General features: G+C 32.0%; 3 protein-coding genes across 5 annotated transcripts; 2 read left to right on the top strand and 1 right to left on the bottom strand.

The window, feature by feature from the left end:
- Ktl (BTB/POZ domain-containing protein Ktl) lies at positions 1-1,834 on the top strand. The gene has a single exon (XM_090109551.1). The coding sequence runs from the start codon at positions 7-9 to the stop codon at positions 706-708; it is 702 nt and encodes a 233-aa protein (XP_089965677.1). The 5' UTR covers positions 1-6; the 3' UTR covers positions 709-1,834.
- Positions 1,835-5,789: 3,955 nt separating this feature from the next.
- On the bottom strand, positions 5,790-8,137 carry LOC149902734 (oligoribonuclease, mitochondrial). Of its 3 annotated transcripts, none has more exons than XM_090109469.1 (3): positions 8,012-8,137; positions 7,655-7,896; positions 5,790-6,327 (listed from the first exon to the last, which is right to left on the bottom strand). In XM_090109469.1, the coding sequence occupies exons 1-3, from the start codon at positions 8,076-8,078 to the stop codon at positions 5,977-5,979; spliced, it is 660 nt and encodes a 219-aa protein (XP_089965595.1). In that variant the 5' UTR covers positions 8,079-8,137; the 3' UTR covers positions 5,790-5,976. The 3 variants fall into 3 exon arrangements, with proteins under 3 accessions (XP_089965595.1, XP_089965596.1, XP_089965597.1); XM_090109470.1 differs by having other exon boundaries at positions 7,655-7,930; positions 8,012-8,134; XM_090109471.1 differs by having other exon boundaries at positions 6,195-6,327; positions 7,660-7,896.
- A 1,414-nt stretch (positions 8,138-9,551) lies between these two features.
- Letm1 (Leucine zipper and EF-hand containing transmembrane protein 1) lies at positions 9,552-17,371 on the top strand. The gene is made up of 7 exons (XM_090109329.1): positions 9,552-9,688; positions 10,175-11,394; positions 11,615-11,882; positions 12,151-12,298; positions 13,090-13,363; positions 15,339-15,515; positions 15,879-17,371. The coding sequence occupies exons 1-7, from the start codon at positions 9,643-9,645 to the stop codon at positions 16,011-16,013; spliced, it is 2,268 nt and encodes a 755-aa protein (XP_089965455.1). The 5' UTR covers positions 9,552-9,642; the 3' UTR covers positions 16,014-17,371.
- The last annotated feature ends 67 nt before the right edge of the window (positions 17,372-17,438 follow it).

Below are 17,438 nucleotides of genomic sequence, written 5' to 3' on the forward strand. Positions count from 1 at the left end.
CCGACCATGGCGGACGTGCCGCCCGAAGTGCTCGAGCTCAACGTAGGCGGCGTGCACTATGCCACTACACGTGAAACGCTGTTGCGCGAGCCGGACTCGCTGCCGGCGGCCGCGTTGCAAGATCCCGACCATCCTCGCGACGCCCGCGGCCGCATTTTCTTCGATCGCGACGGTGTTCTCTTCCGATACGTGCTAGACTACCTCCGCGACGGCGGCCTCGTGCTGCCTGAATGTTTCCGCGAACACAAGCGGCTCGCGCGGGAAGCGAAGCACTACCGCCTGGCCGGCCTGGAGAATGCTGTCAGAGACGCCGACCCACGGCCCCCGAACCGGGAACGCGGCTGCATCACAGTGGGATATCGCGGCAGCTTCGCCTTCGGCCGAGACGGGCTCGCCGATGTCAAGTTCAGGAAGCTGTCTCGTATTTTGGTATGTGGTAAAGTAACGCTGTGTCGGGACGTATTCGGAGAGACATTGAACGAATCCCGGGATCCTGACCATGGATTGGCAGACAGGTACACGTCGCGTTTCTTCCTGAAGCATTCCTTTATAGAGCAGGCGTTCGACATGCTTCAAGAGCAAGGGTTCAAGTTGACGGCGAGCTGTGGCAGCGGCACCGCCGGTGGAGCCGCTGAACTCAAGCCAGGTGTCGATTCAGAGGAAAATCGTTGGAACCACTACAACGAATTTGTTTTTGTACGCGAATAATCATCCCATGTGATAGATATCAGCTGATTATAAAATCGTTAACCTATAAACCGCAATTCGCGGTTTTCTTTTTCAAAATAAAATTTCAAGTATGTTTAGATGTTTATTAACATTATTAAATTAAAATGCATTGTATAGGATCTCTTTCATAATTTTTGGGACTGCAATACATACATATTAAAAATGTATTAAAAGAGTAGGTAATCTTTATAAAAGCAGATTTATAGATCTAAAAATTATATTTATTATAAAAAAATGTTTAATTAGATATAGAATGTAGATAAAAAAGAACCTTAATTGTATTCATATATCAAATAGGTGTAAAACATAGTTAAAATATATTAAAATGTATAAATATAAAAATGTTTGTAGTTGTAAACCTTTTCATAGTAATTTTATGCATTGTTTAGGAAATACGAGCACATTGATAAATAAATAGGCCTTAATAAAATCTTGGTCTGGAAAAAGGAATTTTGTGAAGAGTAAAAAGGAATTAATGAGGAGGGGTACGGGAATTGAGCCTCCGGTGCTCCGACTCAAACGATAGCTAGACATACGCAAGATCTAATCTAAAATATTGCTGTACTCTACTATAATTATAAAAATTCTTAAACTTTTATATCCTACTTCTTTATGTATCTATGTATAAATTATATTTTTCGATTAAATTGTATCTATTTGCCAAACGTATGTATTATGTACGGTTTTAAACAGTAATTGATAGAAAATACATACATATATTATATTGACCTGTGTTGTGATATTATCTCCTTTGAATTGTGTAATCAATTGTATAATGATAGTTCATATCGGATTTCAATAGTATACTTACAAAAAATGTAAATTTGAGCGCGACACACGTACCTTATTAAAATAGTCAAAGAAAATCGTAATAAATTAAATAATATAGAGCATAGTTTAAAAATAATAGAAACAATTTATTACATAGAAAAATGAGTGGTTATGGATTAATAAATTAATTCTTTAATAATAAAAATCAAATTGTTAACAAGATATTACTTATGTACGTATTGTAGCGAATATTAACCAGTTATTGTTTTGTATTTCACGCGGACTCTTTGGAAAGTTATAAACATGAAAAATATAGGTACGAAACTCAATCAAGAAACACCTTCGTGTGGTTTTTTCACTTTTGTTTCCGTTGTTTTGTGAAATATGTACCTAACGGAGATAACATAGCTAAAATGAAAATCTTTGGATATAACAACAAAAATATTTATACAATCCCTTTTTTTTCCATTACATACCTACTTAGTTAGTTTATTTTACATAGTTTATTTTACAGAATGTAGATATTATTTTTCGAATCGCTACGTTATTTTATCAGTGGGGACACGGGAACCGTGCTCAAGATTACAATATATTTTATTATGGTATACTAATAAGTAATAAGTAATAGCTGTAAATACTACCTATATACCTACATTAATACATACCTAATATGTACACAGTATACATACGCCTAGTACCTATATGAAAACTGCTTTTTTCATCTATTATTTTCTAGCAATAATAAAGAATTGTAGAATGCATATCTATATTTATGTTAATTAAAAAGTTCGATATAGTTCTATTTTGGCATGATTATGTTCTGTCTGTGATATGTACTGAAATATCTACAACAATCGATTATTTTGGTATATTTTAGCCTGAATAAGCTTTCGTGAGACCTTTTAGATTTCGTAATATCTAGGTTGTAACTAAGGGCAAGCAACACCTAAAAGTTATGTTTATTTTTTAAGTTATAGGGTGGATGTACCACTAGTTGACCATTTAAGCGGTTTTATCTTTAGCTATATATAAAAAACGGGTTATTTGTTTTACGTTCAATGTTATTTTTGGGACACAGATAATTGAATACTCACTGTAACTATTGTTCTTAATATCAATTTGATAACCTTCAAAGGTTTTATGAAAACTACTCTGAAAGTTATTTCTGCTAAAAACACCATTACTTGACCACTGATCACCAATATCTGACCATCATTACTCTAAAAGTTGACCATTTTCAAAATGGACAAAATGTCCTTCTTCGAACATTAGTTTTGTTTAATAAATAAATATATTATTTAATAAATAAAGATAGGTTGATGAAATCAAACCACTTGGTCACGGAAATCAAGTGGACAACTCAAGGTTAATAATATTCTCGGCCCCGAAACCTGACCAACTAAGTTCGGTATAAAAATCTTACGGTGGTCAGCTTTTGGAAATATGCAACATAAAGTTATATGGTTTGTTAAATTAGGTAGGTATAAGCACAAACCAAAGCAAGTCTTTCTTAGCAAAATATAAAGAACCAAGAGCTGACCATACTGGTCAACAATAGGCGAAAAATTGTTTTCGTTGCTCCAAAAGATAACCAGGCCGCTAAAAATCATGAAAAACTGTTCATGCCAAAAATGAAGCCGAAAGTCTATAACAGAATGGTTCAACATTATGCCTATAACAAGACATATAAAGAGTAATCGATTGCATTCAAGATAAATTAAGATTTCCCAATCAACTCCCGATAAAAAACTCTTAGTAAAAAATGTGATTACTTACGGGGCACCTACTTAATTACATCTTCGTGTTGAAAAAATGTCAATATTTCTGACCAATGGCAGCAAGGTTTGTTTTTATTTTATAGATGATGTTGCTTTATAGAAAAAACAATAAACTATCATCTGGGGCTGCCGTATTTTCTTAATTGGCGCGTATATTTGAATTTCGGTCATGTATTGGCGCTTGGTCAGCTAGTGGTACATTGACCCTAAATGTTTTATATATGTATAGAATATATTGTACGTAGCCAAAAACTAAGTGAGATATTTTTTCATATTGTACTTCTTTTCTATTCGATTTATTTGTATGTATCATAAATACTTTTTGGAATGTTTTATTTAGTATCTAACTTTATTTTTATAATTGTAAAACTAGTGCCTCTTCTGATTGTTGCCAATAATTCACTATAAATGTAATAAGTGAAAGGGAATTACATTACTTATATATATAATTGTATTATTGTTATATTAATTGTTAGTTAACACAGATAAGATGTATGATTAGACAAATTCCTAAAATAGTATTGTGATTAAAGGTAGTTAAATAAATGAATACAGTTTTTTATTCACCTTCGAATTCTTACTTGAAAATATACAGCATTTTATAATTGAACTAAAATAAATACATACTTAAGTAGCATGTATGTATAGGTAACATTTATCCTCTATAGTCTATAAGGTAAATTTCAATCGAAGGCGCCTGAATCGTCTTATCAATGACATCACTTTTTATTTCATTTGAAAACCGCACGTATTACCTATTACATGTGAAAATCGCATAAACTTCGATAGATATGAACCAAAACGTATTTACCCTGTTGAAAATTAAGCGTGTCTTTAGGTACCAATTGCGTCATAATGGCTTTAGAGATTCCTCGTAGAAGAGGATTAATGCAGTATGCAAAGGTCCGTTCAGTATGTAACAGTAACATTCTTATAAAATAAATAAATTAATCCTATTAAAAGTTACCAACACATCTGCAACTTATTTTGTATGTAGGTACCTACTTATGAGCGATGAGTTTCGTTCCATTTTTCTTGCAAAAACTAAAGAATTGATGGACCGATTGAGTAATTATGATCTTGAAATATGTTTAAACGGCGAAATACATAAATAATCTATTAATTAGATAGTACAGAAAATATTTTCACATTTCCCTGGGTGAACATGATCAATAGTAGACGAATTCACGAATAAGTAAATAGATACCTTACCTAACAGTCCTACTACCTATAGCTACCTAGTTCCTAGATGACAAAGAGGGAAATATACCGACAAGGAAACAGGCGATTTTCACATCAACACTAGAATTTTCCTCTTTACGATTTTTTTTACTAAAGGTGACGATCCTATTCTATCTTATATAATTAAAATATATTTTCGGAAAGTGTACTTCTTTTCGTACGGCACTATAGTTTAGCGTAGGTAAGTACTGGATATAATTATATTACTAGCTGCGCCTGCGCCGTAGTTCCTGAGATTAGCCCATTCAAACAAACATACAAACTCTTCAGCTTTATAATATTAATTAAGATAGCTGATAGATAATAGCAGTATATTATTATTAGTCTGTGATAATAGTATATTTTTTTTTATTGGAAGAATATCTAGTTAACTACTTTGTTGAAGCAAAGCCATGAACCATTTGCATTATGATTTGCGTAAACTCTTTTTTAAATGAAAATATAATATAGCATACTTTAATTTAAAAACTGTAAAGTATGAAAACCGTAGTAAACTAATTAAATCGCATAAGTATCTAGTAGTGTTATGAAAAAGTTATATGCATATCTTACAAAACATACTAATTTTCACTGGTGAGTGGTGATACAATTAAAAGTCATCAACAAAACAATAAATATCAATGAGTTGAAATAGACTACATAATCTGACTTGATTAGAAAGACTAGAAAGCTTTAGGCGGGAATCAATCTAGTCTTCTAGATGCTAATTTTGAACATACGAGCAAGAGTTGAAATACATTTGCTGCAGTTTTACTAGTTCCGTTACTAATCGAACAAATTTTATCAAACCTTGTGAATCAAATTACAGTTAAACCCTAATTATTTTAATTCATAAAAGTTTTAGATTCCATACAGGGTTTAATTATTGAGTAAAATGAATCACGCCATCTAGTATCGAATAGTTTCAACTATTATTTATCGCTAAAACAACTAGATGGCGCTATAATATATATTTAATAGCCATTATAGAATTTACATTAGTTTTATGGTCTTCTAACAGATGGCGCAATAATATATTTAATAACGTTATAGAATCTACATTAGTTTTATGGTTTTCTAACAGATGGCGCAATAATAAAGAATGAAAATGTAAAAATGAAAAAAATACACTGAATTTTTTTCAATAATGAAAAAGGGGGCTTGAAGAAAATAACACAAACATTTTTCAGAAGTATATTTATATGCATTTGTTCTGAAGTAAATAAAAACAGATAACAACCTAACATGATAACACAGACTAATAATAATATACTACGTATACAAATGATAACAATACTGAAAATCTATTACATATTTTTACATGTAAAAATCAGTTTATACATACATAATTGACTCAATATGACTGCAACACATAATTATTCTGATGTCTTAAAAATAAGTTTTTTGCACTCAATTTAAAATTATGCCAAGAACAAAATTTACTACAGCATTCAACAAAAATGCTTGACAATTATCATCAACATTGATTCTTAAAAACATTATCCTTATAATATTTTAATTCAGCTAAACTATCTAAGATATCATCCATGCCTCGGTGTGCAAATTTCTTTTTAGGTATATTTGAATATTCCTTTGGAAACCATCTCATTATTATTTCTTTGAATGAACTAACATCAATTATTCTATAATGTAAGTAATCATTTACCCTTGGCATATATTTTCTTATAAATAATCTGTCCATATATACACTATTACCTCCTAAGGGACATTTCTTTTCTGGTACATGTGTCTTAAGAAATTTTAATACTTGATTTTCAGCTTCAATTAAACTTATTGTAGATTCACGGCACGCCTTTGTTAGTCCACTCTGAAAGAAAAATATTTGAAATGTATATGTTGTATGCAGGTTTATGACAAACTAGATTTCCGCCCGCGGCTTCGCCCGCGTTTTTCAAAGAAAACCCGCATAGTTCCCGTTCTCGTGGGATATCCGGGATAAAACCTATCCTATGTGTTATTCTGATGTTAAAGCTATATTGTGGTAAAGTTTCATTCAAATCCATTCAGTAGTTTTTACGTGAAACGGTGAAAGAGTTAGTCCGGGATACATCGCCCATTTTTGCAAGTGATTACTATCAAGCTAATTTTTCGTGAGTAGCTTTATTTTGATGAGATGCCCAATAATTTCATGTACAAAACTCTCGATTGTGGTAGCTACCAGAGGAAACAAGGATAAAATATTTTGATTTGATGGTTCTCAAATATTAATTACTAACTGAATGTTTTTTTTTGTTCAATCTCAAGATAATTATCTAAATTATTCGAAAAAATATTTGTCCTACAAAATCTATGGTTTGATAAAAGAGTCCCCCTTTCCAATGTGTATTGATAACGAAGTCATCATAAATGATTACTAACCAGCTGATTTTTTTATTTTCACTTATTTAATACTTATATAATTCAACAGCAATATTGTCCTACAAATTGCGTAATAAATATTTGAGAACCGTCAAATCAAAAATTTTTATTCTTGTTACCTCTGTAAGCTACCACAATCGAGAGTTTCGTACATGAAATTATTGGGCATCTCATCAAAATAAAGCTACTCACGAAAAATTAGCTTGATAGTAATCACTTGCAAAAATGGGCGATGTATCCCGGACTAAGTAACAAACATCCATACATTCATACTTACAAACTTTCGCCTTTATTATAGTAGTAGGACTACCTTACCCGTGGAAACCCTCATGGTTCCCATATACATCTTATCCTATGTCCTTTCTTAGGTCTCACGCTATTGCTGAATGTTTAAGATTTCACCCAAATCAGTTCAGTGGTTGAGGTGACAAGAGACAGACAGACAGAATTACTTTCGTGTTTATAATATCAAGTTAAGGGTTTGTAGAATATATAGGAAATGAATTATAAATATTTAATACAATCAAATGGTTCAGGAAAACCTATTAGGTTAGAATAACCTATTTCAACAAAGAAATAACATTTCATTGAACATGGAACTTAATAAAAAAATGTTGTTTATTAGTTCAAAGAAAAGTTCAAACAAGCTCTGTTACTTTCAGATTAATATTAAAACTTTATGTTTAATTAATAAAAAAGTCAATAAGTAGTTAGGTAAATGTTTTAAATAGAAAATTAGTTTCATATTAAAAAAATATTAAGTTCTAAGTACCTACCTCACCATGGTGTGCAGTGCACCATTCACCCATACTGTTTAATATTTCATCCGGTTGGTTTATGGCTATGTTAGGACCAGTAGCGACCACGTTGAGATCAGCATCACTTACGAGGCATGCAATTTCCAAGATATGATCTTTGTCAACATCCAATCCAGTCATTTCCAAATCGACCCATACTATTCGTTTCGCTTCACTTTTGGGACTATTATTGCATGAACTCATTGTGTTTATTTGTAATGCTAAAATTTTATTTATTTTTTACTATCAAAAAATCTGTAGAGTAGCGTTAACAGCTGAGAGTTCTAAGTTCTAACCCTATTGTTCTTGGTACATTACATGGAAATGAAAACTTACTGTTTGACCTTATAGCAACGCATGCTAAGTTTTTAATATTAGGTAGGTATTTATATAAAATATTCATTGTCTAATGTATGATCATAGGAACGGAATTAAAATTTTTAAATTTATATCATTAATAATATTCCTCTGAGTTAATAATTATTATTGTTGTAGGTTAGAATAGTTTTTTTTTAAACGGCATCTGTGGCCGGCAATCGGCATCGTGCCTTTTGAGAAAAGATTATAATATGATAATACAAATTTTATTATTCCTGTATTTGTAATTTTATCTTATAAATTGCACAAATTAATTCTATTAAAAAGTATTTGACAGTATTATTTGTATACGTAGTATATTATTATTAGTCTGTGGTATTATCATGTATTATTTAAATAAAAATGCACCCCATCAATGGAATTTTGAGTCGAAAACGACCTTACTCGATAAGTCCCCGTTAGATCTTTTAAGGTCCTACATTTTTTTTATTAGGTCCCCTTTAGTTTTTTTATAATTTTTAAAGTGAAACTTTTATTACAACTCATGCCTTGGGGTGCTAAATTTGCATTGGTTATTATCTGTTATAGCGGCAGTACACATGGGGCCAAGGCGTTGGGCCAACGTGTTGGGAAAAAATGAAGGATATCAAGGTTCCTGTTCACACATTGGCGTACTGATCATTCTGCATTGGCGCTTCAAAGATGGACGTAGTCCGTAGAAGTTCTTGCAGCCGCGGCAATTTATTTATACAGTGCGTTTAATTATTACGTACATGTGCACCAATAATAATGAGTGTACTCTGCCGTCTACGATGATACCATTTTCCAATCTCTATTGTCCTTTTTTTATTTCTGTATAAATAAAACATTATTATGTTTAGATTTTTTCAAATGTTTAAAATGTGTACATTTTACATTTAATTTAATATTAACTACCTATAAAACGAAACTTTAAAGATTATAATATTATTATATTAAATGATAATATTATTTATGTAATAAAGCACAATTTGATCAAAATTATGCTCATTGTACCTATATTGTTATTTAATTTTTAAGAACAAGTAACTTATTAATACTATTTTACTCATTTTATAAATATATTCATTTTTTTATCTCATTGTATGAAAGTGAGATAAGAAAAACATCTAGAATAATATAATAAATAGAAAATAAAACATCTAATTTATTGAGTCATATGGTTTTTATTTTTGTGTAAGTAGTTCATGCCGTGGATTCCAAATTATTCCTTCATGTGGATACAATTCTACGAATTGTAAAACCTCATTGCTTGTCCACCATGTCCATCGGCGCCAACGTGTGAACGCTGTTTGCGGAGCGCGCCAAGATCCTTTGATGTGTGCACAAAAAACCGACAATATTCGGTTGGCCTGCCAATATTGGCGCCAACTAGGCTAATGAAGCCAACATACCGCCAAGTAGCTCTCTACACGTTGGCCCAACCCATTGGCCCAACACGTTGGGCCCATGTGTACTGCCACCATTATATTTTGATAGCTGAAACTATTATGAGTTAAATTATTTTTAGTCTGTATAACTTCTAGATTGTCATGGTGTACTAAAGGTTGAATTTGTTTTCAATTTTCATATTTTTCTTATTAATAAATAAGTAAACATAAACAGCAAAAATGAACAGAATTATCCTGAACCACTGTCGATGTGTTAAAAAATCTAGTAAGTTATATTATTATAATGATAATATTTGTAAATAAATAAATCCTGTTCTTCTAACCTTTTGTAGGGTTTGATTGATTACACCATGACTTCATCAATGTTTATGGTGTGGTTTTTTAAAGTATACTAAATAATACAATATAATTATATTTATAGCTCCTTCTTCTTAGAAAATTGTGTCATTTAATCATGTATTGATTTTATGCTATTAAACATAGATTTTGGTTACCGTCCTCGATTACCGATTTACATATTATAACTTGGTTGCTTCTAAAATACATTATTTATAAAATTATACGTATTTAAAAAGTACACATGATTTAATTAAATACATTTCATTTCTTCAATTGTTAAATACAAAAACAATAACACGTTGGGAGCATATAGTTACTGACGAAAAGAGAAATAATATTATACTAGCCACCCTTGTTACGATAAAGTAAAGACATAAATTACAATTATCTAATTTTAAATCGTATATTTCAGCATTATTATGGGAAACGAAACAATATCAAAATATTCCATATATTACTCTCTCAAGGTCATTGTCATATTACACAACCCAACCACTAAGATTGCAGCATGATATTACTCAGAAGCCTCTGAATTCGACAATATTTTCACCATTTTATTTGCGACATTTGTCTACAAGTAATTATTATTTTGAAAAAGAACCACTAAAGCCCTCTTCAAAAGTTGAAGCGACAGTTGTGACAATAAAGAAGGAAATAGAAGAAAAAGAAAAGCTTCCTAAGAAGCAAGAACAGAAGAAGAGCATAAAAGAGAGGATTATGGATGAGTTAAGGCATTATTATCATGGTTTTAGGTTATTATTTATTGAAGTACGTATCTCTGCATCATTGATCTTTAAAATCTTAAGAGGAAAATCATTAACAAGGAGGGAACATAGATTGTTAGTCACTACAATTGGAGATGTGTTCAGAATGGTACCTTTTATTGTTTTCATTGCAGTCCCATTCTTAGAATTTGCACTTCCACTATTCATTAAACTGTTCCCCAATATGTTACCATCTACATTCGAGAGCAGCAGTCAGAAAGAGGCCAAGTTAAAGCAACATCTGAAAGTTAAACTTGAAATGGCAAAGTTCTTCCAAGAAACCCTCGATCAGATGGCTCCCCAAGCGAGCAACAGACATTCTGAGTTGGCTAAGGAATTCTCTACATTCTTTAATAAAGTAAGGACGTCTGGTGATGTGGCGACCAGTGAAGAAATTATGAAGTTCTCCAAGCTGTTTGAAGATGAAATAACACTAGATTCACTGGGGCGGCCACATTTAGTAGCTCTCTGTAAAGTACTTAATGTATCCACGATTGGCACTGGTGCCATGTTAAGGTTTAATCTTAAGATGAAGTTGCGGTCATTGGCGGCAGATGACAAAATGATTGCCAAGGAGGGTGTCGACAGTTTAAATTTCAGCGAGCTACAACAAGCTTGTCGGGCGAGAGGTATGCGTGCCTATGGTGTTTCCGAGGAGAGGTTAAGGAAGGAATTGAGGAATTGGTTGGACTTGTCTTTGAACGAGAAGGTACCTCCATCTCTACTGTTGCTCTCTAGAGCTCTGATGGTGCCAGAGCATGTGCCAACAACATACAAGTTGAAAGCAACCATTTCGGCTCTACCAGAACAAGTTGCCATGCAAACTAAAGCTGCCATTGGAGAGAAGGAGGGTAAAGTTGATTTCAAGGTAAATATAACTTTGTCACTTTTCAGATAGAATATTTGTACTTTTTAAATAACTCTTGATTTATGTTTCATATAATTTATGTTCTAAATTTTATGTTTCTTTTGATGTACTGAATAGATAATTGATAACAAAATCACAGTTTCCCATTAATTGTATATGTGCATACTAATAAGATTATCTGATTGCATAAGTATGAAAACAATTCTCATCATGTTTACAGGCTAAAATGGAAGTTATTAAGTTAGAAGAACTGAAAATTAAGGAAGAGAATAAAGAGATGCAAGAAGCAGAAAGAGAGAAACAAATGTTGGAGGCTAAGAAACGCCAAAAGGAGGAGCTCAAAGACAAAGCGCCCATTCTCGAAGATATTGGTTCAGTGTTAGTTGATCCTGCACCAGTTATCGCAGTTGACGCTCCCAAACCAAAAGACGACGAAGGCCTATCAACAAAAGACATTGAGGTTATTGAAGACGCTTTAGAGAAATTAGGTAACTTGGCAATTATCCACATTTTACTAGCGGTCAAGGCAGTACAAATGTTAATGAATTGTTTTCATAACTAGTGTCGCACATGTTTGTTCTTAGAAATGAGGTCAGTAACATTTGTTTTTGTGACAAAAGACTAAAGAAACAGGAAAACATGAAAAACAATTTATTCTCATAAAATTTCATTTAGATAATAATTAATGAACTTATACTGAGATCTTTCTTACGAAAGTTATATTCAAAATGTAAACTTGTATTTTTAAATTTACAGCTGAACAAAAGAAATCATTGCTACTGGAAAAGGAAAGTATTCAAGAACTCAAAGGGGAACTGTCTGACTACAGTGAAGATGTCAAGGAAATGAATGAGATTGTTAAGACGAAACATGCGGATATTAAACTAACTAAGGGTGCTAGAAGGTGAGATCTATATTATACTCATACTAGTAGTCCGCCCCGGCTTCGCCCGTGGTACATATTTCGCAATAAAATGTAGCCTATGTCCTTTCTCGGGTATCAAAATATCTCCATACCAAATTTCATGCAAATTGATTCAGTAGTTTAGGCGTGATTGAGTAACAGACAGACAGACAGAGTTACTTTTGCATTTATAATATTAGTATGGATTTCATATTTATTGCATAAGATTTTTTATCCCTGATAAATATAATGAGAAATATAAAAATATTTTTCACTTTCATTTTGACTTATTCTAAGAAAAATAATTTGATCCAATCAGTATAATACAAAACAGAAATGAAAAATTTTCCAACCATAACAAGATTTCCTATTTGATAATAAAGATAATCTATTCTTATTTGGTTGTATTATGACTCACCATGGTAAACAAATTGTCAATGCTATGATGAAACAAAATATAATACTGCCCAAATATAATATGTCTATATAAGTCCCTTAACACTTTAAATAATCAAATTAACAACCATTTTTTTTTGTGAATACCCACTTTTTTAAACAATGTATTAAATAATATATTATGTGAATAATAAGTTTATTATAGTAAATAAGAAAACATGTATTAAAATTGAGCTTTATTTAAATTTTAATTTAAAGAAAACTATGGAATTATAAAAATATTAAAATTTATATCATAATCATGACATAGGTATTAAACCGATAACTTTTATTTTTTAACATAGTATTATTTATGAGTACGAAAAAAGATTTAAATTGAAAATTAAACATTTCAGATTATACCGTGCAGTGAACAACATGATCAGCAAATTGGATGCTGCATTAGTTGAACTAGAGGACAAAGAGAAAACGCTCAAAACAACGCTCGAACAAACGAAAACCGAGCCGCAAAAGGCAAAGGAACAGTTGATTCAGATTGACGAACTGATGCATTCCATAAAGAGTTTACAGAAAGTGCCCGATGAGGCTAAACTAAAGTTGATTCAAGATGTACTAGGAAGATTGGACGATGATTTTGACGGGCAATTGAAGATTGATGACGTTTTGAAGGTAATACTGGCTCGGTTTTAATATCGATTTTTTTTCATAAAGAAACAAATTCAAATTCAAATTCGTTTATTCAATCAAACTTAACCTAACCTTAGAGCTAAATACATTAGGTGGTAACTGTATAATGATAGGTATATATCAATCAACGGTTCGAGACTGGCATCTTTGCTAGGTTACCGAGTAGGTAGAGATTGTCTAATCTAAAAATGAACGCCCCTCCACTGTGTTTACGCTCACATTCAAAGTACGTGTATAGACGCAATACACACAAATTGGTCTGCCTCATTGGTCGTTCAGTCCTCCAGTCCCGTCCATGCCCGAACGACAGGACCAGTTGGCCAACTAGTGCATAAATGACGCGATGCACGACAGAACGGACGTGTCATTCCGTACATAGCGCACTCTCCCCGCCATACAATGCTAGGCACCTGAACTGATCGCCCGATTAGTTGACAAATCAGTGCGCGAGTGTCAAAGTTTGCAGTAGAATCGACGCGCGCACACATATAAAGTGGTTCAATAATTATTTGTCCTCACACATTGAAACAATTAAGTTTAGTGGAGGGGCGTTCATTTTTAGATTAGACAATCTCTAACCTGTATTAAAGATAAACAGAATTGTAATACATAGTTGGGTATTTTTCTGGAAATTGCAAATCTTTGGGATTGATTATTTATATGTCTTTAACTTTATATTATCATAATAAGGATCTTGATATCAAATCTTTTTTTGACAGAAATGTGCTTCAGTTATCTATAGGTAGATAGAAATGTGGTGATGGAAAATAATGTTTAGAAATTTATCAGATGATTTTTGCCGAGTAATTTTTTATTGTTATGATATAGAAAAATAATTTTTAAAATTTTCTTATGCAATGATCATAGTATCAGGTGATTAACGCCGAAAAATGATGAAATAATTATTGGTATTGATTGGAAATATCATGAAGATAACTACTTTTTAATTAACTTGATTTTGTTGTGATTGCATTTGCTTAACTATAATATAATGTCACTATCAGTATCTATGTTAGCAAATTTTTATGATTATATTAATATATTCAATGTTAATAAATAATACATAGTTTACATATAAATTGGAAATTTATTAAGTTATCATGCACATTGAAATCATGTTTAAATAGATTACATACTTCAGTAATCACCTCTACAACTTATGTTGTAATAATTTTATAACTAATTTAATAAAAATTAGTCTATATTTAGAGACTACTATAAAGAAAAAGTTTGCAGGAAATTTAAATACACTACACCAAACTTATGTAGGCCAAAGATATATTATGGACAGATAATAATAATCGCATCGAGCGTGTTATCGCGACGCGCCGTCTACACGGTAAACAAATTTGTGTGTATTCGATCACGGCAAGGTCACGCAAACTGCATGACTCACGTGACAATATATTTATATAATGTATCCTTATCATACATTATATTGTATATTTAGATATATTCGCGATTTAATACGGAACTGATTACTATAGTAATCATTGTAAAAGAAAAGAATGCATGCTGCAATAATTTACGACGTTTTAAATCAATTAATTAATATGTTGATATAATATATAATCTACAACTGTTTATACCTAGCTATTGAAAAATATTATATGTATTTAGTTGTAATTTGTATCCTTTATTTAGCTCCAATGCTTTCTGTTTGTTTTGTTATGAAATATTAATATTATATTTGTCATGATATATTAATAGATGGCTCTAAACATATACTCTGACTAGAATCTGTTTGTTTGTTAATTTATTTGTTATTGGTTTGGATGCCACTAAAAATATTCCCTAAAATAATTATTAAGTATTATTTTATGTGATGTCTGTTTAAGCCAGCCAGTTGGGTTCAACAATGGCTTAAACTGACATCTAGTATCGCACTCTGTTCTTCTTTGTTTGTTCTAACCAGAACAAAATTCTAACTAAACAATTTATTTAACAAAAATTTCAGATGCTCGAGATAATAGGCAATGAGAACGTGAATCTATCTGAAAAGCAAATGGCGGAACTTATCGAGTTGTTAGATAAGGAGGAGATATTGGAGGTTGAGAGCAAAATACAGAAGGCTTTGGACAAAGCGGCCAGCGCTGCTAAGGAACAGGATAAGTCCAGTGAATCGGAGGGAAAGGTGGGTGCAATAATAGTATGTATAGGTCCATAGTATGATTGTAGATATGTCGTGGCCATATCGTAGATTTGCTCATTTCATGAAATGATTGATCATTTCGTGAAATGGTTGCAGTCAAGTGTACAAGTATTTATTATGTATATGTATAGGGAAAGGAGGTGTTTACTTTGTGTATCACCCCGTAAAATCCATTTTTTTTAATAACATAATTGGTAGATTGAGATGGACAAAAGACTGTGAATTTCCACAAAGAATTTTTTATGCATGCATATATTATTATCTATTCTTTTTTACGGCTGTGTGTTCAAAAATAATAGAAAAGCTGTGTATACAACAGTAAAAAAGTACGATTTACATTTACAGAGTCTCTTCGACTTGATACGGGAAGCGCAAAAGCGGCGGGAGATGAAGAAAGCGGTCGAGAAGTTAGGAGAACAGCCAATACCAAAGAGTGAAGTCAAACCGGAGGAAAGCAGTAAACGGCCCGAGAGCCATTGATAACGATACCATAGATAATGTGTAAATACATACTCGTGTACACTTGTAGAGTAATTGTTCATGCTATAGCCGTTCAACCATGAATGGGAAGCGAAGTGCTGTCTTATCATTGAGGTACTATGTACTACGTACTGGAGAGGGCATCGCTACTACCCTATTTCTAACACGAGTTAGAGTCAATCGTCTCAAACCATTTTTTTTTTGTTACATTGTTTGGTTTTAATTGATAATTTTGTACATTTTTTTTAATAAGATAAACAATATTTATTTGTTACATTGATTGGTTTTAAAATAAGTAAAAGAGGCAGAATATCTATAAAGTGTATGACTCACTAGCCGGTCGGCGCCGCCGCGCTTGTTACACAGATTTTGTTAGTGGTGTCCTCTCTATAATAATACCTCAATGTGTCTTATCTAGATTAGTCACGTTTGGGGGAACAGTTTTTAATTCCGCCAGGTGCGAGGTTGACACTGCACATCGAAGTACAGTGTAAGAACTAAGAATACAGATAAAATATAATTTTGACAGATAGTTGTGTTGTCATTTTTAGAAATTTACATAGATAAAAAATAATCTTGACAGTTCGATATATTGTCCTATTTATTAGATACTGTGGTTGTTTTAGAAGATGGACGTTTTATTAATTATATAATATTATATGGGTGCGAGGGTTAAAGCTATTCCCCTTTTACGGCTTTGCGCTTTCCTGCCGGTTTGCTGCGACAAATTAGCAAGGATGTCGTTCGTATATGATCGGTATTTTTATATTTATTCCAGAATAAAGGAATATTACGTATCGTGAATGTCTTACGACAATTTATAGGAGAGTTTTCAATGTATTACCCTAATCTAATGACAATAAGCATTTCTCGTTAATGTAATTATTATCAATCGCGTTGATGTAAATAACTATTCCACTCCGTACAAAGTTTATTTTATTTTTAGTCTTATGTTTCGTTCTTTACGTTGGTTCAGAGATTTTTATTTTGTTGTTTTGTATCTGTGATCGCTTTTCAGTAGATGCTTTAGTATTAGCACAAAATCTTCATAATCCTGGGTCCCACTTAACCATTAACAGGGCGGATGTTATAGGACGTGTGAAGTATTATTATGCTAAGTTGTGATATAAAAATATTGAAATGTATGAATTACAATGATCTATTCATTGGGCTAATAATACTTTGCATATAATGCAAGTTCTTTAAAAGAATCGAAACAATGTAATATATATAGGGAGAATGTTAATTTAACATGTATTTATTGAAAACATTTGTGAAATTAAAATACGTTATTAAACCATTGTCTTGCTGAATAGCTATAATCTATGAGAAAATAAAGATGTCGTAAGATTACGTAACAGTCTGTTTTATTTCAATGTATTAATTTCCTATTCCTATTGTTCTAATTATGGTCCGGGAGCCAGC

Source organism: Colias eurytheme, chromosome 14 (genome assembly GCF_061535395.1).
Source record: "Colias eurytheme isolate Ceu_HAF_F1 chromosome 14, ilColEury1 Martin Lab GWU primary, whole genome shotgun sequence".
Classification (NCBI taxonomy): Eukaryota; Metazoa; Arthropoda; class Insecta; order Lepidoptera; family Pieridae; genus Colias; species Colias eurytheme.